This window comes from Lissotriton vulgaris, chromosome 2_1 (assembly GCF_964263255.1).
Source record: "Lissotriton vulgaris chromosome 2_1, aLisVul1.2, whole genome shotgun sequence".
NCBI lineage: Eukaryota > Metazoa > Chordata > Amphibia > Caudata > Salamandridae > Lissotriton > Lissotriton vulgaris.
The window spans coordinates 1868545103-1868570068 of NC_141687.1; the positions used below are offsets into that span (position 1 = coordinate 1868545103).

The window sequence follows — 24966 nt, forward strand, 5'->3', positions numbered from 1 at the left end:
GAGACTGTTACAATGTGCGTTACAGCAAAAGGAGGAGTCACAGTACCTTGTGACTCTTAAGACTTTAAATCAAGAAAAGCAACTTGCACACATCTGAGCCCAACTCTAGAAGGCATGATTATGATAAGAATGTCTATCTACAGACACACATGCCTCAAAAAGTCCAATTATGCAGCGTAATGTGTCACATATTGTGATCGCATTACTCCATTATTTTGTCATTTCTACAAAGTTAAACAGAACAAAACTTTAACCTCATTATTACACCCAAATACACAACAGAATGGGGGACCAGTCAACTTTAGCTAAACACCTTACACATCTTCCTGTGCTTTTAGTAACTTTTGATCCATCTGAGCTGGAAACGAATTTGTTAAAATCTGCGGATTATGCAGATGATAGATTATGCAGCAAATGTATTAAACCCACAATTATGCAGAAAAGGCAGCAGTCACAAAAGTGCATCATTCCAGTGGCTCCGTCTTGGCTTTAAGACACTTGTAGCATGGCAGAGGGACGTCTGGCAGATGGGATATTGCATCACAAACGTGACAAAGTCCAAACAAGGCCCTTGGTCTTGGTACGGTTCCCAGCAGTGCAATATTTTTTAGAAACTGTGCCAGGAACTGCTAAGCTATTTCTCCAGTTACATCTCCAAGTGCAAAGCAAAACTACACATTCTGAAGGCTCTTTCGAAAAGACAGAAAATTCTCTGCACCTACCATTTCTTGAAGACAAGCTCACTATAAAACCAGAACAAGCAAGCACTGGCAAAGCCAAAAGTTTTACATTGGCTGTTAGCCTTTTTGCTTTGTCAAAAATCATTTTGTTTCATCATGGTTTTTGTAACACTTTTCTGTTGCAGGAGCTGCAAGTGCTTCGTGAACATATATGTATTTATAAACAAGCTGGTAGCAAACAAAATGTTTGTTCTTATGGTTCTTAAAATAATAGACATCCACAAAAATTGCCACAGCATTTATTCCCTTGTGTGCTAATGTGCTCCTTGTGAATGAGCAGCATGCTGCTACTCACAGTGAAGGTAGCCAATGGCTGTACTGGGCGGCAGGGGCGGCTACTCCGCAATGGTGGAGGCGTGTCGCTCTACTGGCTCAAAGCCAGCACCTGAAAATTTTAAAATACTCTTTCATGGTTTTATTTTTCTGCTGCTGGCTGAGCCAGCATGCAGTAGGGAGGAGCCGGGGCAAGTGAGGGGGAGATGAGGACAGCTTGTGCACTTCTAAGTGTGCATGTGTTTTGGCCGACCGTCTCAGGCACATGCGCACATAGATTTCTCTAACCCCGCTGAACTCAACAGCCGGGCTAGAGAAACAGCACAGACTCCCTGTCCTGAGGGGCGAGTCTTTTCAGCCTGCTCAGGCTAACCCTCGTCCTGCTCTCATAGTCGGAGTAGAACACGAGAGCAGTGCGGGGATTGGCCCAGGGAGTCTGTGATGTAGTCCCAGTGTCTATTGGGACAAGGAAGAACAAAGGCGACAGGCAGTTGCAGGTATGTTTTCCTTTCTTTTTAATTATTTAACTCACCCGCGCTTCCCATCTGCACTCCCCCTCCCAAACTCCCCTCAGTGCACCTTCCCCTGGCCTCACCACTTTTTGTTTGTGGCAGCCGCCACTGCTGGGCTGATGCACTGTCCCATGCTGTAATAGGTGGAAGAAAATGTGAATAGCACAACAGACCAATGGAAGATGTGGAATGACTGAAAGCCCCTACAGGTGCATGTATGCAATTATTGTCAAATCAAAAGGTCTTGGCTAACACCAGACCTAAAAACATAGTTGTACGTGCACATAAATCCTTCAGATTTTAACATCATCCCTCCGTTAGTAGGACATTGTCAGCACCACAGCTGGCCCATTTCTTGACAGCATCAGTACCACAGGATGGCAGTGGTGACCACACCCTGCACCTGCTACTAAGAGCTTTTTTTATCTGCTCAGGGGCAGGATGGAGTGCATGTAGTATATACTTACGTTTCCAGTAAGCACTTTCTTAACCATTTTGAAGATTAGGTAACTCCAGTAGATGTGCAGCGTCTGCAGGGTGAACATGATCGTATTGAATAAGTAATACAGGAAGAACGTAGGGCAGATGTACAGCGGGTACACCACTGTGGCGTAGATAATCCTATAGGACAAAGAAAATGGAGTGGAAAATGTTTTGAAAATCTCAGATAACTACTAATCTTAAAATGTCAATCAAAGCATTTACAAAAAAATATGTAGGCAGGTTCCCAATGTGGCCCCTAAGCTGGGGGGGAGGGGTCTGCTTTTCACAGAGAAGTAAAATCGTGGAATGCTAAAGCCCTTATTATAAGTGGCCACTTAATTCTGAGGAGGCTGGTAACGTAAGTTAGCCACCCCATCTGTATGGAGACCTACTTTTTTGGCTGCTGAAAATACAGGTGAAAGTTCCGGCCAATATGAGGATTTAATGGGGAATCAGTAATTCCTCATTTGTTAGTGGACCCTCTTGGTCAAACTTGTAATGAGTCAGATGTCACATGGCTATGGAATTACCAATACCCCTTCTATCAGTAATTCCACTGGTGGGGAAATAATAGCCCATTCCCCAGGCACTCGTAATGAGGGCCTATGTGATCAAGGGTAGAACATATGAGGAAGACTTAAGTGCTTTTTAGGTTATTTAACCCAGTCTGGACTGGATCAGTAATTAAAATCACAACCAGAGCTTTTCCATTCTCATAAATACATTCAATCTCCGAAGAGCAAGGAGGGTTACTTTAATGTCATAAAAAGCTTGCGTCCACTCACCAGCCAGGGAAAATGATAAGTCGCGTGATGATGAACATGACAGCGAAGATGACGAATAAGACATTGCAGGAGGCCTTCCAGCCAGCATAACTGCACATCTTAGCAGCCTGCGCAGAACACAAAAAACAAACACTTTACACATGCCTGCAGAATGATGCATTCAATATTCAAGAAAAAAAGCAGCAATGCCGTAAGATAACAATTGTCCATATTAGACGATGCATCATCGGTTTATTTTAAAACTCAGTGGAGACAGCAAGGCGTTGGCTCTGACTCATGAAGTTTAAAAGCAATAGGAAACCTCACCCCGCCACCTTTTTTTCTTTTCCTTTTGAAACACTTCGAGGTTTTTAATAGAACATAAAACCATGCTCTTCCTATTCCTATTCCATCCAACTCTTCCCCAAAATATTATTCATCCACTAATCGTGCCGTGCCCCCAGCCTGTGGCCGGGTAAGGCTTTCGGGAGGCAAAATGATTAGTAATAGTAAACTTTAGGTAATTTGAGGTGAAACATCAGATTTCTAAAACTGAAAACTAAACTGCATCAAAATACTTATCCATTATACAGGCAGCGACTGGTCTGCATGAACGGTGTAGAAGGGACAACTCGGAACCAACATTTCCCTGTGCAGGTAACATGCTCTCAGGGATCCATCTCTTCCTCTCTAACCAGCTTGGCCCCGTGTATTTAGGAATGACTTATATGGCTGCTTTCAAGAAAAGGCTAACCAGTGGGCCTTTGAAGAAGGAACGGTTACGTGCCTGTCACAATCGGTTTCAGCTTGAAGTGCAATAGATTCACACACTGTGCCCACTCCTGCCATCCAGTGTTGGGTGCGAATTTTGCAAGTTGTTTAAGTTCGAAGTGGAGATTTACATTTCGAGGCGACTTCGTGATCCCTCCCCAAAACCCACAATCCACCAGGGCAAAGACTACACCTTAGCTGGTTTTTTAACCTCCAGAAGGCAAGAGGCTTGAGGCATGTGGGCAATGGAGGGGCAGGCCAGTATATGTGCTCTGGTGCATTGTAATAGTGATGTTATGTGTTTACTAGTTGAAACATCCTACTGGAAGCGCCTACCCAGGGAGACGGGGGGGGAGGGGGGTCGGTGTGTACCTAAAGTACTCAAGCAGCAAGTCGTCTCTTACCCGGAAGTAACATGTCGGTTTGTAGCGCGCTCGGTTGTAGGCCACATGCTTTGCACAGACTCCTTCTCCCTAAAATGTAAGGAGTCTTATGCTGTGTAGCTAACGAAGCACTGATTAATTGCATTTGGTTATTTATCTCTTGATAAAAATCAATCCTTGTGCAAACTTAGTTAGAAAGGACGACTGCCAGCAGGGCTGCTTTAAGAAAACGAAAAAAGCTCACAAGAGAGCCACTGACTAGCTGTGCCCTGAACGCCTGGCAGGTGCCCAGCGTGGAAGTGAGTCACTCCAGGGCCGAGCACATTTGCACATCACACGGGGCTTTATCTGCCACCCTTCCCTTCCTTCGCTGCATTTCCGGCACTGCTCTTGGTGTGCCAGCTGCCCTGGCTGGGCGCCCAGCAGAACCTGGCAGGAGGGGTGCGGCACCTCCCTGTCCTCTTGAGAAGGACACAGCAAGCAAACTCTTGGAGGCCGGCCTGCCCACGCCCCGTCATGCCACACACAGGTTCATGGCGGCCCTGGGCAGGCAGCGTAGGTAGGGGGCCCCGGAAGAGGGGGTTCAGGCGGGGCCCTGAAGAGGGGGGAAGGGGTGATGGGGAGGGGGAGAATGGGGGTCAGGGTGTTTGGAAGTGGAACAGAGCCGGAGGCCCCCAAATCCCTGCCAGGGGCCGCCACACAAATATGTATCCATTCTCAGAGGATTATTATATTAAGGATATATATTGGCGTGGCGGCCCTGTGCAGGTGCACAACTTGCACATGCCTAAGGCCGCCCCTGCCACACACTCTGGGTCCACTCTGGGTGAAAGGGGATGCAATGCCATGCTGAGATCATATTGTGTGCTGCATTAATAGCCATGGTTCACAAACTCTAGGGAACACGGGGCCCGGGTTAACTGCTTACAGAACCTCACACTACATAGCTACCAGCAGGTCCCATGTCATGCCAACACTTTCCGCCACAGGTTTTAACCAACAAAACTTAGTACCCGACATTTACAGGCCCATATTTATATTACTAGCATGCAACTGCAAACCAAGGAATACAAAGTGGTGCTGTCTAAAATTTCAGGGCTGGCTGAAAGTACAACTTGTGGTCACACAACACCTTCGCCATGTGTTCACAGTCTGGCGCCTTTCACCAGCAACAAATCCACACGAAGGGATAGTTGTAGGAAACATGTTTACGTTGGCAAACGACCAGATTTGCAGAATCAGGTCATTTACAAACGCAAATATGCCTTTTCGGTTGTACTAAGGCACAATTGTAATTCGGTAACCTGTTACTGAATCGCAATTTGGGTTTGTGAATTGGCATTAGGAGGAGGTGTGTTTAGGGCGTCCCTTCCACACACCAATTAGCATTGGTATGTATGAAATGTTTTGTGACCGAAATGCAGTGGCGAAACCTTCACACTTTAATGCCAACTCAAGGTTCGTTGTAACCTATTCGCAAGTGGGAAAGTGTACCTTTCGGACCCCTTTCCCTTTGAGAATAGAAAAAAAATCAAACTTAAATGTTTCATTTTTTTCTTTTTAAACAAAGCCAGTTTTCCTTTAAGGAAAATGGGCTTTGTTTAAAAAAATGCTTTATTTAAAAGAGCAATCACAGACATGATAGTCTGCTGACCTCAGCAGGCCACCATCCTTGTGACGGTAGCAAATCGTAGTGGTTGACAAATTGTTACCTACCTCATTACCATTCATGAGGTAGGTCAATTTCCGACCCACTACGAATCACTATTTTAGAAATATGGACGAAATAACACCTTTGTACATTAGTAACAGCGATTGCCAAATATCTATTAGTAAAAAACGCTATTTGGTAATCGCTATTACTATTCTTCGTACATCTAGCCCTAAGTTCTCAGAAACAATTTAGGCAATTATGTTTGCAGGGTCTATACTAAAAAACTCACTACCATACACTTAATTTCTCTTGTGTGGATCAGGATCATGATAAACAAGTATTGGAAGAGCCAATAAGTCTCGTCTATGCAAGAGCTAATGGCGTAGAGTTCAGAGTGGAGTGGTGGTACAGAGTGCAGTGGCATATAATGCAGTAGTGTAGAGTTCAGTGGCAGAGTGCAGTGTTGAAGAGTAGAGTGTCGTAGAGTTCAGTGATGTACAGTACAGTGGCGTAGAGTGATGTAGACAGCAGTGGCATAGACTACAATGGTGCAGAGTGGATTGCAGTGGAATAGAGTGCAGTAGCGCAGAGTAGATTGTTTCAGAATAGAGTGGAGTGGTCCAGGGTGGAGTGAAGTGGCGTAGACTGCTGTGGTGCAGGGTAGAGTGCATGGACAAAGAGTAATGGTATAAAAGGGTGTAGAGTGCCCTGGCATGGAGTGCAGTTGTGCAGAGTAAATTAGAGTGGAATACAGTGTATTGGCATAGTGTGCAGGGGCGTACAGTGGAGTTGTACAGAGTAGAGTGCATTGGCATAGAGTGCAATCATGCAGAGTTGTAAAGTGGAGTGGTGTGGTGTTGAGTAGAGTTGTACAGAGTAGAGTGGAGTGGCCTAGATTGGAATGGTGTAGAGCTGAGTCGGGTAGAGTGCATTGGCACAGAGTAGAGAGGCACATAGTGGAGCATAGTGGAGTAGAATGCAGTGACACAAAGGCGTTGTGTAAAGTGGAGTGGTGCAGAGTAGTGTAGTGGCATGAAGTGGTGCAGAGTGGAGTGGTGTAGTGTGCAGTATGCATGGTGTGGTAACACTGCCATTGTAGGCAACATATTTTCAATTGAAATGACCATTACATTTTCACAGACATCCAGTTTTACTAATAAAATTATACAGCACCCAAATGATAATGTGTGGAAATGGCATCATCTAGAGCATTGATTTGTTTTGATCACATTAAAGTATTTGTTTCCAACACACGTCACAATTAACTGAACATGTGCTGTATTTGTGCTTTGCTAATTCTGATATAGTCTGATATTCTTTCATAGTTTATTTAAATGCTGTGTGCTAGGAAAAATAACCTTTCCTCTACCCGCACTATCCAAACGATTGTCACTTAAATTCTCTCACTTTGAAGTCTGAGAAAGAAAAGTAAACACCAAGCTGCCTCCGAAGACAAAGCCTGTCAATTGACCTTTGTCACTGAAAGGGCAGTAAACGTGACAAGATCAGAACAAGATTTATAGGCCTATTTATAGAACGAAGCACTCATGGAAGAATACAAGGAGAGGTAGTGTGAAAAGGCTTTGCTCATTGGGAGGTGTGAACTGAACCTGGACATCCCGGCCCAAGGCATATATAGCCAGCAAATAGGAAACCAAAAAATGTGAGTTACAAAGCCAAAGGTAAACAACGGGCGGAATGCATTCCCATGGAACCTTTCTGAATGTCCCAAAACTAAACATTTGAAAACAGTTTAGAAGACAAGAACGAAAAGTGGCTGAGAGCACAGTACCTCCATCAGGAAATCAGAAATGTCATGAACCAGCAGAGTCATCGTGCCTACGCGTACGTAATTGACGCACCACGAGAAGTTGAGTAGGAAAATGGTGGCACAGTGATGGATTACTTGCACTTTAAAATCCTGAATCCAGAATGGAAACAAAAACAACACGTAAATAATTTGAAACTTATGGCTGGTAATATGTTGAAAACATTTGTTTGAAATGCATGTTTGTCGAACACTTTGCCTTGAAGTTATTTTTCAAAATATAATGGACTTTTGTGGAAATCACACAAGTCTAAAATTAAATGAGAGAAAACGCTGCTTTGTAACATACAGAACAAGCTGTGGTTTAAATTTACATACACACTCTTCTGAAGAGCAGGGAGAAGGGCATATTTCTCCAACGTTCAAATGGCATTTGTTATTGCAACTATTTTCTGCCACAGAAGGCAACTTTTAAGCACCAGAAAGTATAAGGAAATTCAACCAATGTTTTTAAAAGTGTACATTTTCGTGGTGGCCAGTACTATTTTGACAGTGACAAACCATCTACCTCCACTCTCTGACTCATTCCAAACTTCTCATAGTATTCCAGGCTTCCAAATAACCCTTTCCAGACCCTTCCCTCTTATCACTCCTTTACCCTAATCATCCAACTAACAGGTACACATATCCACCACTCAACAGTTTATATTTTTCCTCTACTTTACTACTCTCCTCAAACCACTACTCTGTGACTGATCCTAAACCTCAGACTATCCCCCTACATCCACTCTCTCGACTCATCCCATGACTATCGAATCCCAAATAACCCTCTCCAAACTTTTCCCTCCTTTATGCAATTCCAACTAACAGCTGCACAAGTCCACCACTCTCAATAACAATTTATATTTTGCCAAAGAGCGCTACAACACCTCATCAACTGTAGTAAGCGCTATATAAAGTGTAGGTTATTTACCTTGTAAGTATCTATTCATAGCGTGAGGTGCTGTAGATTCATATGCTTTGCATATTCCTGCAATCTAGTTTTGGGCTCGGACGCTGCAAGTCGTTTTTCCCTGAGGAAGGTTGGCATTGTGTGTTGACTCTCCTCTCCCTCGATGTATTGTGCATAGTCAATGGCTCCTTTGTTAGATGTTTTTTTTTTTACTTGCCATATAGGGACTGGGGATATAGTCTGTTATGTTAGCTTTGCTGTTGAACATGGGGTTGATGGTGTGTATATTTGTCACCATCTAATACCTGCCAGAGAGATGTGAGGGTGCATGTGAACCAGCAGCATTACACTCTATGAATAGATGCTTACAGGGTAAGTAACAAACTCCATTTGTATCATGTGTTGGCTGCAGATACACATGCTATGCATAGACTGTAATGCTGTGCCCCTCCCTCTGGTGCTTTAGGCATGAGATGGTGCATTTGTTTGAAATAATGTTCGAAGGACCGTTTGTTCAACTAGAGCTTGTTGTATGGCTTGTACATCCACACAATAGTGTTTTGTAAAAGTGTGTGGGTTTATCCATATTGTGAATGAGAGGAATATTTCTTAGAAAAGCCATTGTGGCTCCTTTTTTTCTTGTTGAAGGAGCCCTTGGCATGGTTGTTAATGCTCTTTTAGCTTTGGCATAGCAAATTTGTATACATTTGATTATCCATCGTGCTATTCTCGATTATGGATAGTATCACCATTATGTGGATTTGAAAAAGGTATAAACAGTTGTTGTGTTTTTCTGAATGGTTTGGTGTGTTCTAAATAATAAAGAAGTGCACGTCTAACATCAACTGTATGTTAGGCATGTTCTGCTACATTTTCTGGTTTTGGGAAGAAAACTGGTAACTCCAAAGTTTGATTTAAGTAGAAAGGTGATTTAACTTTGGATAAGAACTTTGGGTTTGTGCATAAACGCACTTTACCTCGGAGCACTTGAAAACATGGTTCTTCAATAGTGAGCCCATGTATTTCGCTGACCCTTCGAAGGGATTTTATTGCTACCAGGAAAGCCACCTTCCACATTAAGAATTGTATTGGACAGTCATGTAGTGGTTCAGATGCTGGTCCTCTGAGTTTTGGTAACCCAGTGTTTTAGTTCATTGTCGTACAGGTGGTGTACAAGATGGAATGAATCTTTTTAATCCTTCCATAAGGGTTTTGATCACAGGAATATGGAAAAGGGACTGATGCGTTCTGTTTTGTCGATACGCTATAATGGCTGATCAAATGAAGGCGTATTGAGGTGTATGCTAACTATGCGGTTTGTAAATGTAATAAGTAATTTACTAGTTGGAGAGGATGTATTAATATTTTGTGATGCACGATAGTGAACAAACCGTTTCCATTTAGCAGCATGGCATGCTCTTGTGGTCGGTCTTCAGGCCTCTTACATTTGACATGCATCCTGGAGATCGGTTTAAGTATCTAAACTCTAGGACTTCAGGAACCAGATTGCAAGATTGAGCTGTTCAGTGTTTGGTTGTCTCCCCCTGCCAGTGCTGTGACTGAGGAGGTTTGGATAATTGGGTAGCTTCTCGTGAAGTACTATCAAGGTTAATGAAGTCAGTCAACGTTTCCCGACAAGTACAGAATGGGTGGGAGACGCGGAAAAACGTAAGCAAATATCCCTTACCAGTTCATCCATAGTGCATTCCCCTTAGTTTGAGGGTGTGGGTGTATTGATGCGAACCTTTGGCATTGTGAGTTTTCAGCGGTGGCGAGAGATCTATTGTTGGGGTTCCCCACCATTGGAAGTATTGTTGTAGCAATTGAGTGAACTTGTTGCTGTGTCCTGCTTAGCAGGCCTATGATGGAACTGTTCTATGCTGGTATGAATTTTGCTAGGAGGTTGACTTTGTGACTGTTTGCCCATTTCCATATGGTGTGTGCCAGTTGAATGGAATGGGTCCTTCCCTGTTTCTTAATGTAATACATTGTTGTCTTATTGTCTACTAGTAGAGAGACATTTTTTCCCATTATATTTTTGGCAGGAATGCTTTTGAGAGTCATGTAAATGGCGAATAGTTCCAACATGTTGATGTGTGATGTCTGTTATTGTGTGGTCCAGTGCCCCTGAACCACAAGGTCTTTCATATGAGCACCCAAACACATGAGTGATGCATCAGCTATGTTTGTGACTTGCAGTATTGGGTCCTTGAAGGCTCTTCCTTTCAGTATGTTGGAGGTGTTCCAGCATTGTAGTGCCTGTTATAGTTTGGCTAAAACGAACATTCGATCATCCATATTGCTTCCCTTTGTGACCATTGGGATGCTAAGCACTCTTAGAGGGGTCTCATTTGTAGTCTTGCATGAGGTACTATTGCTATCCATAAAGACATCCATAGAAGGCGCATCACTGTGTTGACTGGTAGGTGATGTAGAAAAAAAGCTCCAGTTGGTGTTGGAGACTGCGAACCCTTTGTGGATTAGGGTATTCCGTCGCCGATACAAAATTTAGTATTGCTTCAAGATAGGGTTGTTTTTGGAGTGGTTGGAGATTGGATTTTGTAGCATTGATTGTGAAGCCCAAACTGTGTTAAAGGTTTATTGTGCTTTGAGTGTTTTTGAGACATTAGGCTTTGGTTGATCTCTTGATGAGCCAATCGTCGAGATATGGAAAAACATGTGTGTTTTCTCTTCGCAATTTGCTGTTACTACAGTTAGCATTTTGTGAACACCCTTGAGGCTGTTGTCACCCCAAATGGTAGCACTTTGAATTGATAGCGACTTCCACTTACCACAAGCCATATGTACTTGTGATGTGCTGGGTGGATTGAGATGTGGAAGTATGATTCTTTCAGATCTAACTCAGTCATGAATTCGCCCTCTTGTGGTAGTGGTATTACGTCCTGCAATGTCACCATATGGAAGTGTTCATGGCGAGCCGTCCTTTTTTTGGTATGAGGAAATAAAGAGCAGACTCCCTTGTTGAGATGTTTCCATGGAACAGGTTCTGTAGCCCCTTGTAGTTATCCACATGACTGCTGGCCATTTTCCCCCCCTGTGCTGGATTTTGCAATTTTGCTGCCACCATGACGAGCTCAGCTCGTCATCAGCACACGACACCCGTGGGTGATGACGAGCTGAGCTCGTCATCAGCATCGAAAGGGTTATAATGCCTTTACTTTTTCCTTCAGCAGATGTAAATGCTGTGGATTTAGTACGAGTCTTTTTGGTGTGATACTGGATGGCTGTTGAGTTAGCTCTAGGCAATTTCCCTGCCCGGTTATTCGTCGTTCCCATTGGTCTGATGTTATGTCTTGCCACAACTGGTGGAATTGTTGCAGCCTTTCCCCGACTTGTGTTTTGTGATGGGGAAATGTGGGAAAGTCACTGTTTAGGTGTAGAGGCCCCCTTGGGTGTACCTCTGCCTCTGTTTTTGTATCCGCCTCTATAGTAGCCATGGTTTTGCTAGTGGCCCTGTTGTTGCAGGTATTGATATGCTGCGCTGTCAAAAGGTAGAAGGCTTTGTGTCTCCTCTACTTTCGTGATGTCGAAGGGGCTGTGGCTTTTAATGTGTTCCTTGTAAGGCACCCACTAATTTAGCTGTATCAGTGTCTGTTTTGATTGTAGAAAACTGCATATCGACAGCATGGCCATAGAGGTTTTCCCCATCAAAGGAGACGTCCATAATGTGTTGCTGCACTTCTGGGTTGAAGCCCAAAATGCGTAACCTTGCAGGTATACGTAGCATGATAGAGGTATTAACACCCCTCACAGCTGTGTATGCCCCATCTAGTGAATATTTGATTGCAGCATTAGATATTTGCCTACCCTAATTCACTTCACCAAGTCTTCTTCTTGCTTTTTATATTTATCTTGGAGATGTTGCATCAGTTCCTACATCTAATCCCAGGTTGCTCGATATAGCGGGAAAGTAGCCCAACCAAGTTGACAATCTTCCAATGGTTGGCATGACCAGTCACCACCCTTTTGCCTGCAGCATCTATCCTCTTGCTTTATCTGCAGGAGGTTCTTCGCCAGTGCTGCAGCCCTTTTCCTGGCAGTTGTGACGACTAAGGAGTCCGGGGGTAAAGGGGGGGGGGGGGTGACCTCTGATGTTTATAGGGTCAGTTGGTGACAGTAGGCATTTCCGCTCAATGAGAGGTGTTAAGCCTCTGGATTTGACTGGCTCTTTTACGAGTTCTTTGGATACATTCAGTACGGATCCTATCATGGGCAGGTATTGTAGAGTGCGCTCAGTGTGTGAAAGTGTCTACTAAAACATCTGTTTGCTCCTCAGGGGTGTGCATTAGGAGCTTGTGGTACTCTGCCACTCTCTGACAAACTATGATATGTGTAATCCGGTGGTGATGCTTTTGATGGTACTGGTGGGCTCATTTCTGGGTCCGGACGCGCCATGTTGCAGTCATTCAACGGGTCTGTGTTCTGTTGGGTGTCTTCTGACACCTTATGAATTGGTGTCTGGGATCTACCCTTCTTCCTCTTCATGTAGAGAGGGTGGTTGTGTTTGTGGGGATCCAGGTCGGCTAAAAGTAATTGGGCTTGTGGCCATGTGCTCTTGTGCGACCTTCTTTGGTAAAGGTAGTGGCAGATCTTGCTCTTGCGCCTGTGTTTTGGCAGTCTCTTTAATTTTTTTCTGTATTAATTGTTGCAGGCCCTCAAATACTATGCTCTGTTCCTCAGTTGGCATATGAGATTGTGTCTTTTGTCTCATTGGAGCTGGAGGAGTGTCCTCAGAAACCGTGCGTGGCTTTGTAACCCCAGATGTATGGCTCTTCTCTCCTGAAGTGTGGCCATGGTATTTGTCTGTCATCGGAGCCAAGGGTTGTTTCAATTCCGAGATGCTCACTCCAGAGTGTTTTTTGGATCCAATACTTTATGTGGGGTTAAAGTCTGTTAAGTAGCTTTTGGTGTTGATGTGCTTGTTGATGCAGACTTATGCTTCGGTGCCGATGTGTTGCTGGAGCCGTCCCCGTGATGTGGCCTTCTCGTCCGAATGAGATTGAGGTTCTTGTCCACTCTCAGCTCAAAGGCATGCATGCGGAGTCGACCAGAGCCTGAGGGATGTGGTGTAGTGGGGGGGGGGGGGGGGGGGGGGGGAGGTGTGTGCAATATGGTCTTTGCAAGTGGTGGATCAACAGTACTCCCAGTACATGTCATCGCTTTGGTCCAGACACTGTAATCAGTGATGGAGATGTGGTCCCCGACATGTACCGGAGCATGGTTATCACCATAGGACGATTTGGAGGCAACATAGCGGGGGCTGGCGATGACTACCCCACCTCCTGTTGGTCCACTGGCCTTGATTTCTTCCGCGCTATAATGTGAGAACTCCACCTCGGCTGCTAGCTCCATGGCAGGTCTGTAGCTTTGTGCTCTGGTGCAGGGCCGGACTGGGAACCACAACCCACCCTGGCGAAGTGCTCGCCTCGCCCCCCCCCCCCCCCCCCCCCCCCGGGCCGTTTTTCAGCCGATTATGGTACAGGCCCGATTATGCTGCAAAAACGGTCCTGTAACAAAAACGGCTCCCAGGGGCCCAAAACCGGTCCCCACCTGTGGGGCGCACGGGGTGGGGGGGGATCGGGGGGGGTTGGGGGGGGTTGCCTGGTGCCCGCTAAGGCCAGTCCGGCCCTGCTCTGGTGATAAGTACAGATTACACACCTCATGAGTGTTGGAGTGTGCATACTTGGCCACGTATCAAGGGCACAGTCGGAAAAGGTCTCTTTTCGTCTCCATTACCCGGAGATGGCATTGTCGACTGGTGTGTGTGTGTGCCGCTCGTCACAGACTCGGTTACCAACATCTCGGATCAATTGGATCTCGTTCAGAGAATCTCTGGTTTATTTGTCTTCACAGCAGGCCGCATAGGCATCAAATCTACAAGAGCTGTGAAGCAGTCCTTACAAGTACGATGGCGGAAAAAAACTTACTAAGGAGCCGTTGAACATGTGTAATACTTGGAGGAGATGACGCACAACGTCGATCATAAAACTTGCTCAAGGAAAAACAACTTGCACAGTACAGGCCCAACACTCGATGCCAGGAGTATGCATAGTATGTGTATCTGCAGCCAACACATGCTACGGATATTCAATTAACAATTCCAATCATTTTCCCAATCAGGACTTCTTTTCCTCCTACTTCAACTTTGAAATGTGGCCATCAGCAAACTCACCGTTAGTCTGGCTTTGCCATTTTAGCATTCTAATACATTCTTAGCTAATTTGGGAAGTGATGATGCTCGGTGTAACAGTAGCTGTAGTTGATGGCCTTCTAGAAGTAAGTCGAGTAAAAGTAGTGGTCTGGCTACAAATGTTGATTCAGTCAACACGTGCTTAGTTTTCAAATCAAATATCCTTTCTACTAAAAATCTTAAAGCAAGATGGCTTACTACGTACTAAACATCTCAATAGCAAGAATCCATAAGGAATCCCACAGAAGAATCCGTTCTGCCACTAACACAGTTATGCATCATTTGGAGCAAAAGGTAAACAATAAAAACAAACATTTAAAATACAAGCTCTTACCTTTTAGAAACACACAGTATGCATAATTCACAATTTTATGTGTACCTCCAGTGCCATCATTCCCTGGAGTGCATCGGTGGGAGCTAACTTGCCTTCCACACTATAATCCCTTAGAGGCTCAGATCACATAATCAGCTCTCGAATTTGGGTATATTGAGGATCTATCGTACACTCTTCGCCAACACGCCTGATCTCTTACTAGCACTGTGTGGACAGGTGCAATATGAAGGTACTTTGGATGATGCAGATTGAGTTGAAGCAGAGATCACTTATCAAGTCCTGCCAATATCAATGCAGCTTAGATTCATTCAGTTGAAATACCTGCAGGGGGTGTATTAAAGCCCAATCAAACCATGCAATAACAAGAAGGGCCTCTATCCAAGATTCCGTAAATGTAGGGCTGCGCCGGGTACCTTCTACTATTCCCATGCCCAGTCATACAGCAATATTGGAAGCGCATAGACTTGATTCTTTCCAAGATTGTGGGTAGACAGGTGGCAGCTGACCCAAAGATGGCCCTTCAGGGCTTGATAGAGGAGCGGGGAGGCCTCCAAACTACCAGACGTCTGGTGGCAATGGGTTAATTAATTGCAAAATGTGTTATTGTCAGCCATTGGAGATCTGATAAAGCCCCTTCAATATGGGAATGGGCACATGGGATTAAATACATGGTCTATAAATACGTTTCTACTGGACTGATGTAATGAAATCTGCTGCAGAGCAAACGCTTGTCACCTCCTCTGATTTCCATGCAAAGCACCTTTATCCCATTCTGGCTTATTAGCCAAAAGTCCTTTGCAAACCGGAAATCCTCAATCAGAGCACTATTGCATAAAAAGCGAATGCTCCAAAAGGAACTTAGAGTAAGTTGACAACTCTCAAGAGAGACATATCCGTGTTTTATCTTGTTGAGTCCATTTTAGCCTTTCCATCACTCAGGGTGCATCAAACAGGCATACGTCAGTCTGGTAAAGGTAGCACGTTAGTTACAGAGGAATGCAGTACACTATTATCATTAGTGCCATAGCACAGTATCCAGCCTGAAGAAGAGCAATTTTAACAACAAACCTTTCTGAAACTGCTCAGTGACCCAAACAAATCTAGGAGATGGACAGAAATGCTGAGAAGAAAGATATTTTGATTTATTTTCACAGGATCATTCTGCGAAGGCAGTGAAACCCCCAAAGACTGAGGATTTCGAATTTCTGAGCGTTTGTTTATTTAACTTCTGAGAGGTTCAGAATACCCAGTATGAATTGTAAATGATGACACAGGTTTTCCTCCAGGACATGAGAGGGTTCAACTCAGTCCTTCAACAGAGCTGAGTCTGTGTAGACTATTTATGTGAAGAGCTAACAGAAATATTTCTTTTACAAAAGTAAATACCTCTGAGAGGCCAACACTACACATTCGCTGAAATTCTTTTTCATGAAAATGTTCCCCGTTCCTCAAACTTCCTGTTCGAATAGAGAACATGGAAGTAATGTACTTTTCATGCCATTTGCTTTCATGTGGGAAGTTTGATATTCCCCAAACTTTGGGTCAAAATGCAGAATATCGATTAACCTGGTCTTTTGAAAAACAGTAGGATTGGGCCAGAATCAGTTGGAGGTAATTCTGGGTTGGAGAAGTGTGGTCAGGAAGTAAACTCAACCTTACGACTAATCAACTTCTCTTTTGGAGTCTTCGTAAACAAAGTGATAAGTTATGACTTTACAGCATCAAGTTACTGATGCATTGTTACCCCGTGACAAGGCTGCGGCAGAATTTTTATTTTGGATCTGTAGGAACCACTAATTGTCGAGGGGGGAATCGAGGGCCCTATAGGTTGACCACGGGGATTCATGCAATCCACCACAAGCACCGAACCTCAAAGTAGCATATATGAGATCTAGTGTGGCAAGCTAAAACCTATATTCCCAAGTTCACAAAAGATGTATGGGGAAGTAACATTTTTGTTTATTGTGAAAAGGAAAAATTTACAAAAATATATATTTTAAACGTTTTTAATTTTTCCGCCTTGCACATTAGTATAGGTGCACTAAGTTTGGGCCATTGTTTTAATACCTCCTATTTTTATAAAGTGTGTAGCAAGAGAATACATTTAATGAGAAAACAGTTTCAGTGAAAAGAACAACAAGGAATGCCAAAGCCAATGGGTCTCACTTTACTAACTGACTTGATTAAAGGCACACGAAAGGGAAATGGCACACTGACTCAGTTGAGTCATTACCGAGGTGCACACATGTATGAAGACGTATGTGCATGCATGCATCACTACACATGCATGAGCCTACTGAATTATTTAGTCACTATTTTTTTCCTCACTGATACGAGATGGTGAATGCTATTTGGATCTGTAAATAAAAGAAATACATTTTCAATATGCTATGTGGGTGCGAGAAAAAGGAAAAGCAGCACACGAGGATAAAAGCATCAAGGTGGGTTGAAGAAGAAGGAAACGAGGGAGAACACAGAAGGGGCGGCGGGGTTGTTGGGTAAGACGTACATGAGAGTGAACAGTAGACAAGGCAGGTTGGAGGTGGGTATTAGGCAGGGGAGAAGCATACAAGGGAGGCTGATGGAAAACACATACTCCCATGGAGTACTTAACCAAAAAGAAGAAAGTAGTTTCCTACAAGAAGTGGAAGGATACATGTAAGCAAATTTAAAGGATGGTAGAGAGAATGTCCAGGGGAGAGACAAACACAAGAAAGCCATGTAATATGAAGGCAAATGAAAATAAAGCCAACCAATGTTAAGCAGTGGGTGGGCTGTAAGCCCGCCGTATGTTTTCCGATAAGCCTACAAAAGGCATTCAGCAAGCAGACTAAAAACAGGAACTTAATGATGGTTTTAGAAATCCCCTAAATACTGTGTAGGCCACACCCACATTTTGCTTGGACATTTTATAGCTGTATTATGTTTTTTTTGCAGTAGTTGCTCTAATAAAACCAGGGGGCTTGTACTCAAAAGTAAATAGATGATTCTCTACAAAACTAGACAGATTAACGCAGAAGCAGTCAAGGCGAGAGATCAGAGTAGGCAAATAAGTTACACCTGTCCCAGGGTTTTCATTCTAATCCAGGAGGTTCCAGGGTAGTTTGCAAGCAGAATTTGGCTAACTGAAACGTGGTGTCTGTAACACACCAAGCCAACATCCTGATCCAGTCCTCTTCAGGGAAAGTGCGGGCTGCGTGTACATAGCGCCCATGCAAATCTTTCCATGGGTGGAATTACACACCCAGGCTCATCTCAAAGAGATGCCCGGTTCTAGCTGACCAGAATCACACAGAAAGTGGCACCGCCTTCAGTTGGAGCCTTTTTCTTGGAATCATAGCATCTGTATAGTGGCTGTTCATTTGGTCTTTCGACGTTATGGTGGACTTCAGCCAGCCCATCCTCTTGAGACTGCAGCACTTTACACGGGGAGACTGTAACCCCATAGATATGATAGAAAACGTGGAAGTACACGATCCCACTCGCAAAGTGACGCAAACCTTTAGCAAGACTTTGCTGCAACTTATGCAGATCTGTTCTGTTTTACTTATTCACCGCAAAATTGACATCTTTGAAGGTTAGTAATCACGATACCCAAACATGGTAAAACAAGCCTCTCTGCATTATAGGTCTCCTAAACGCTTGTCTTTGGTTAACAAAATCACATTCAAAGTGGCACTGTCTTTGGAATCAGGCATGCGAGGACAACGTGCAGCAGCCTGCAATATTGCAGTATACGCTTTTCAAGTATTTAGTTTTACCTAATAATAAATAATAGGTCCATTTATAAAGCGCAATGGTTACACTTATACCTGTGTGTTCCCGCGCTGCGGTGGAGTTAGCCAGGATTCAGATACCCACTACCCTCACCCTACTATACTTGGGGATAGAGAAACGTTTTTAATTTTCCCTTAGCATCTCTCCTGTGCCTCCATCCGGAGCTCCATCGGGAGAGCATTCCATTGCTTGGCAGCCAGTAGGCGGAAAGACCGACCTCCCATCCTGGCTTTCTTGATAGCAGGTACACACACCAAGCCTACCCTACCTGGCCTCAGCTGACGTGTGGGGACATAGGGGGTCAGGAAATCCGACAGATACGAAGGGACCTTTCCCTGCAGGATCCGATGACAGACACAAAGTGCCTTGAAGGTGACTCTTTCTTTTATCGGGAGCCAGTGTAATGCCGCCTGAGCTGCCCAAGCAGATGACCTTCTCGGGCGCAACAGGATAAGGCGGGCTGCCGCATTCTGCACTCCCTGCAGACTGAGCATACACTTGGTTGTCGCGCCTAGGTAAAGGATGTTACCATAGTCCAGGCGCGACGTCACCAAGGCATGGACCAGGATCTTCCTAGCCGCCACAGGCAGTAGGTCCAAGGTTAGTGCAGGACCTTCAAAATCCCAAAACAGGCACCTGCCACCCGCCTGGTTTGATAGTTGAAGGAAAGGCTGGGATCCAACCAAACTCCCAAATTCTTTGCCTGTACACAGGGCGTAAGTGTCACTCCCAAGTTCTGGGGCCACCATGCCGATGACCACACAGTCGGGGCCCTTCCCACCACAGGCACCTCCGTCTTGTTGCCGTTCAACTTCAGGCAGGGAGCAGGGAGGGGGATGAAGGGCAGGGCCCATCCATTTACTCTGCCACTGTCCATCCCAGAGTAATGACGGAGACCTGTTGGCATCTACAACTTTACCCAGCATCTCATGCGACGAAACAGGTAGGGAAATGTGGTAAACTGTGGCAAGGTTGGTCAAAAGAAACATGGGGAGAGGCGGTCAGTAGCTTCACACTGCAGATAAATGTGATATGGGCAACAGGTTTGTGATCGGCCAGAATCCCAGTATCTCAATCCATAACCAATGCCAAGGATGTGTAATGCCAATCAATTTCAGCGCCCAAGGAGATCTATCAGTCTTGCAAGTGAACACCTGTGTGATACATTGAGGCCACTATCCAGCTACTGGGTCACAGATGTCGTCTGTGCATTGCCAGCACAGGCCCTCGATTCCTCAAGTCAAGACAGCTTTCAAGTGCCGTTGTGGCATTGTCATACCTGGCACCATGAGAAGACTACAGAGATCTCCATGGTACACTGCTCATCCTGAACATGTGAAGTGATTGCCTGCCCTTCCATGTCAGGCCTCGTCACTGATCCAGTTCTGGTTTTATTCATTCCATTAAGTATAAAAATAAATAACACGGCTGGGTGAGCTACTCCTGCACGACCAGGGACAACTTGAGACCTTTGCACCTGCACTGCAGCTGCATAGGGTTACAAGCATTACATTTCTTGCATTTAAATTGCATCTCTTATATACTCTGCTGACAATGTCTGAAATAAATAGCCACAAAGGCGGTGGAACAAACGGTCTGGTTATGGTTTGGAGGAAAGTCTACAGACTTAGTTCAGGTCAGGCGAGGATGGATACTTGCCTTTCTCCGGACATCAGAAGCCACGCTGAAGAGCAGGGACCAGTAAAAGCTCAGCTCCAGCACGTAGTACCAGTACTGGGACGGCAGGTAAGACTAGGCAAAGGAGAAGGGGTAGTGTTAATCATGTTTCGATACATCATCATCAGAAGCATAACATAAAAATATCACTCTATAGTGTTATAATCATATAGTAACACACGTAGATGTCCACTTAATTTTCTACCTGTCCACGTTTCTCCATTTACACACATTCAGATTCGGTTTTCTCCGTCACGTCATATCTACGAAAGTTGTTATCAAATAATGCCCATCAATCGGTGTTTATCCTGAACTGTCAGGTAATCCTCTTAAATGCACACAAAGCTAGTGACTAGTAAAGACTAGTGAAAGTAATCTGATCAGCATCTAGATCTTTCTGATCAGTATAGGCGCCAAAATGCTCCATGGAGTGACAGCTGCGCGGTATAAATGCCAATTTACATTACATTACAAGCTGTATAAAGCAAAGATGCTCTATGTACATAGCTTAAAGAAGCATATACAGACACCCAGATCTTGTTTGGCTATTTTTAATGCACAAATAGCTACGGATACAAAACCTTTACCCCCAGGGAACTACACCATGCCTCTGATCAAAGGTAAAAAGAGCCATTGTTAGACAGAATGCAGACCAATGTCATACATTCACCCCAGTACAGAGATCTGGGCATAAATCCATCGTTTTTTTGCTCACCATGTGATTCCAGTTTGGACCCAGCCTTATACAAATCAGTCTTGACCCTGCGCCCAAAGGAACAGTCCAGCCCGAACTGCCAGGCCAGGTCCTCCCTGGACAGGAAACAAGCATCCTGGGACCGGTTTTGGGCTTGCAGCTGATTAAAGGTATGACACCATTTACATAAATTATGGATTGTTTAACCAAAAGAAAAACAGTGTTTATTGCAAACATAAAATATGTAGTATAAGATATGTGTAATTGGCATATATAATGAGTATGTGCTTCTAATGAGATTTACAAACCACTTGGGCTCCCACCTGGTGATTTATGAAATCAGCAGAACCGCAAGTCATGGTTGACCCCGCCTCCCCTCTTTCCCCCGTGCACTTTGTGAAACTGGAAATTACTAATGTCACACAACACTTTGAGCCCATGGTGATACTGCCTGAGGATTCCTTGCTCAGGACATGCCCACTGGCTGAATGTCCTAGGTGAAGGGATTCTTGGTCATGCAATAGAGCCCTTTGACGCGACTGGTAATTCAGGAGCAGGGTTATTCACAGTATAATGGCTGGCCCATTAGAACTAATGGGGCATTACTTTAATTGGGGAGGGGTGGAGATACAACTCTTCAGACAACCCTTGTGTCATGCCTATGGCCGCCACTGCCCAGAAGCTATAGGCAGACCCTGCAAAGCCCCAACCTGCCTATCTGTATTTCATCTCCATTTGGTAATAGACCAACCCACAGCATAGCCCTTTTGTGTTGTAGAAAGCATCACCCTTGCATCACCTTTGCAAAGTTGTTGGCTTTCACTGCCCCCTTGCATTCAACAATTGTCCATGTACTGCACCTACACACACTAATATTTTTCGTAGGTACAAATTAAGCACACTAGTCTGGGCTCCAGAAACTAGTCGTAGGGCAACAACACTCACAACGGACAATCGCACGTTGGCAACAAAGATACAATCCCGATAAAACCAAACTCTGCCCATGGTTTGGTTGAAGTCACAAGACAAGCAGAAGTCTGATCCATGGAGAAAATGCTCACCTGCTTTGGGTAGTTCTCCCACACCAGCCATATTTCATAAAACCAGGGTTTCTAAGAAAGACAAGATCTTATCAGTGATATTGAAATACGATGAATTCATTCTCTGCTTTTGCCTGACATACTCCAGTATCAAATCAAGTGTGCCCAAAACTACTAAATGACCAGGTCAATACAGCACAATGCAAAACTGGAAACGTGCTACTTAAACATATTTTATTTGTTAATAGTCTTTAATGCTGTGAGCAATTGTTTCAACACAAATCATATATCTGATTGACATACTCCTACTAAAAGACTGATGGTGCCCATGCTGAAGGAAAGGGCAGAGGGCATGGAAGGAACTATTTCCTTACCTGTACCAATAGTTTTGAGGTTTGAGGATCTTTTAGATTCATATGCTGAGCATTATTCCTCCGTCTGGTGGCCAAAGCTGTGATGGGGACATATTCTGTCCTATTCCCCCATCATGAAAACAGACACTAGTTTGTACAGAATAGAATTTAAATCTCAATGCTGTATCATAGCACTATATGTTAAGATTATTCACTTCAATGCACTTCACTGATAGTTTGGACACGCCAAGCTAGGGAACAGAAAGTAACAAATGTAAGGGAGCACTAGGATTAATGTGGAGGATAGCCAAAAGTGTGTTATAAACAATAGGAACCATGGTGAAAATATGAACAAAAGAGCAGGATGCATCCTCAGGACTGGTCCCGAGCTGCAGTTCCAGCACCTGGCTGGTGGGTACTATGCTAAGGCGGTGGGTGATTCTTTGGAGCAGCTTTTTTTCTTTCATCATTTTGAAGATTGCAGTTGCCCAGAAAAAGCCCAGAGATACAGTGCTGAGGATCCCAGGAGGGGAATAGTGACTCAGAGATGCATAGCACCTTTAGGTCCACGAACACTGTGGGCAGTCATCAGGTCATTCCCACCTTTTGTCATGGTGAGTAATTGTCCATCTCCTGGGGACAGACCAAGCACCGCCCTAAATTCCACAGAGACAGTCATTATAGACCCAGTTACTAGAACTGGTGCCACTGGGAGAGGAACTACGTGAGGGTTGTCCCTCTGTATGGTACCCATATTTGTGATTGTCTACCTAGGAGATTTTTACTCATTCCTCCGGCTGAACAGTGTACCTAGAAAAAGGGATGCCTCAGGGACTAGATGACAAGGTGGGTGCAGAGCAGGAATATCGACGGGGAGAAGAAATATCGACAACAGAAATATTGTGGACAAGAACATCGACTGACTGGTAATTAATATTTATTTAAAAAATATCGATGTATTCAATATCGTTTACAAAAATATAATTGAAAAAAATATCGAATTACTAATAATGCTATGTATTTTTGTGGTTTTAATGAGAATTGTTTGTCATTTAATTATATGTTTTAAAATGTTAGTAGTTAATTTATTTTAAGTTACATTTTGTGTTTTTAGTTCTGCAGTGGGTTGTGGGTTTATAGGGGCATAGGATGGGAAGTAATTGAATTTTGTAGATTTTAATTTTAATTTACGGTAGTTAATATTTTTTTAAATTAGAATTTTGCATTTTTAGTTCCGGAGGGTGTTGTGGGTTTATAGGGAAGTAATTTAATTGCATAAGATTTATAGAATAATTTACCTGTTCATTGATTAATTAATAAGAGTTAATTAGTTGTTAATGAATCAATTAATAATTAATTATGTTAATTGTGTAATTAATTGTAAGTGTGTGTTGTGGTGTTCATATGTGTAAATGGTGTGAAGGGTGGTAATACATTTTTTATTGATTATTACATTTTTATAAACTAATTTCTCTGAATTAATTAGTAATTCTTATTTGTAATTGTGTAATTAATTTGAGGTGTGTGTTGTGGTGTTTATATGTGTAAATGGTGTGAAGGGTGGTAAGTAATTATTTTTTTATTGCTTAATTATTAAATATTTATACATTCATTTCTATTAATGAGTCATTAATTGTAATTGTGTAATTAATTTTAGGTGCGTGTTGTGGTGTTTATATGTGTAAATGGTGTGAAGGGTGGTAAGTAATGTTATTGCTTTATTAAATATTTAGCAATTAATTTCTATTAATTGATTAGTAATTAATAATTGTAATTGTGTAATTAATTGTAGGTGTGTGCTGTGGATAATATAATGTTAATGTGTAATTAATAATTGGCTATTATCTTTGTTAATATATTGAATTGTATATATTAATTATGTTAATATTGGAAATTATATTTAATAAAAAAGTTGATGTTTTTGATTTTTATTGTTTCCCTACTGGTGCACTCATTGGAGTAGGAATAGTAATTTGTACCCCTATGCTATCCAGTGCTTTCCCTACTGTTGCACTCACTGGAGTGGGAATAGTAATTTTTACCCCTACGCTATCCGACGCTTTCCCTACTGTTGCAGTCACTGGAGTGGGAAGAGTAATTTTTACCCCTCCGCTATCCAGTCCTTCCCTTACTGTTGCACTCACTTGAGTGGGAATAGTAATTTTTACCCCTATGCTATCCAGCGCTTTCCCTACTGTTGCACTCACTGGAGTGGGAATAGTAATTTTTACCCCTCCCTATCCAGTTCTTTCCCTACTGTTGCAGTCACTGGAGTGGGAATAGTAATTTTCACCCCCTCGCTATCCAACGTTTCCACTAATATTGTGTTTATTTGGTTATTAAATGCATGTTTTTTTTAATAGTTTAATTTGGTAAATAAATATAGAATATTTTATATAATTTTAAATATATATGTGTATATTTTATTTTTATATCATTTAAAAAGTTTATAAATTAAATAAGGATAACAGTTAATAAAATGTATTTAAGTAAATATTTGTATATGTACACATTTTGTTTGTGTTTATATTAATTACGTTTATTCGTTATAATTAGTAAAAATATATATTAAATTACATT

General features: G+C 43.2%; 1 protein-coding gene across 1 annotated transcript in view; it reads right to left on the bottom strand.

The window, feature by feature from the left end:
• The window catches only part of CERS3 (ceramide synthase 3), a 351845-nt gene that overhangs the window by 36446 nt on the left and 290433 nt on the right, over positions 1-24966 (bottom strand). Inside the window, exons 5-9 of the mRNA XM_086958063.1 lie at positions 22055-22105; positions 20282-20374; positions 7373-7501; positions 2794-2900; positions 1993-2146 (exon numbers count right to left, since the gene is read on the bottom strand). Coding sequence (XP_086814189.1) covers positions 1993-2146; positions 2794-2900; positions 7373-7501; positions 20282-20374; positions 22055-22105 — 534 coding nt within the window. The remainder of the gene's footprint in view (positions 1-1992; positions 2147-2793; positions 2901-7372; positions 7502-20281; positions 20375-22054; positions 22106-24966) is intronic.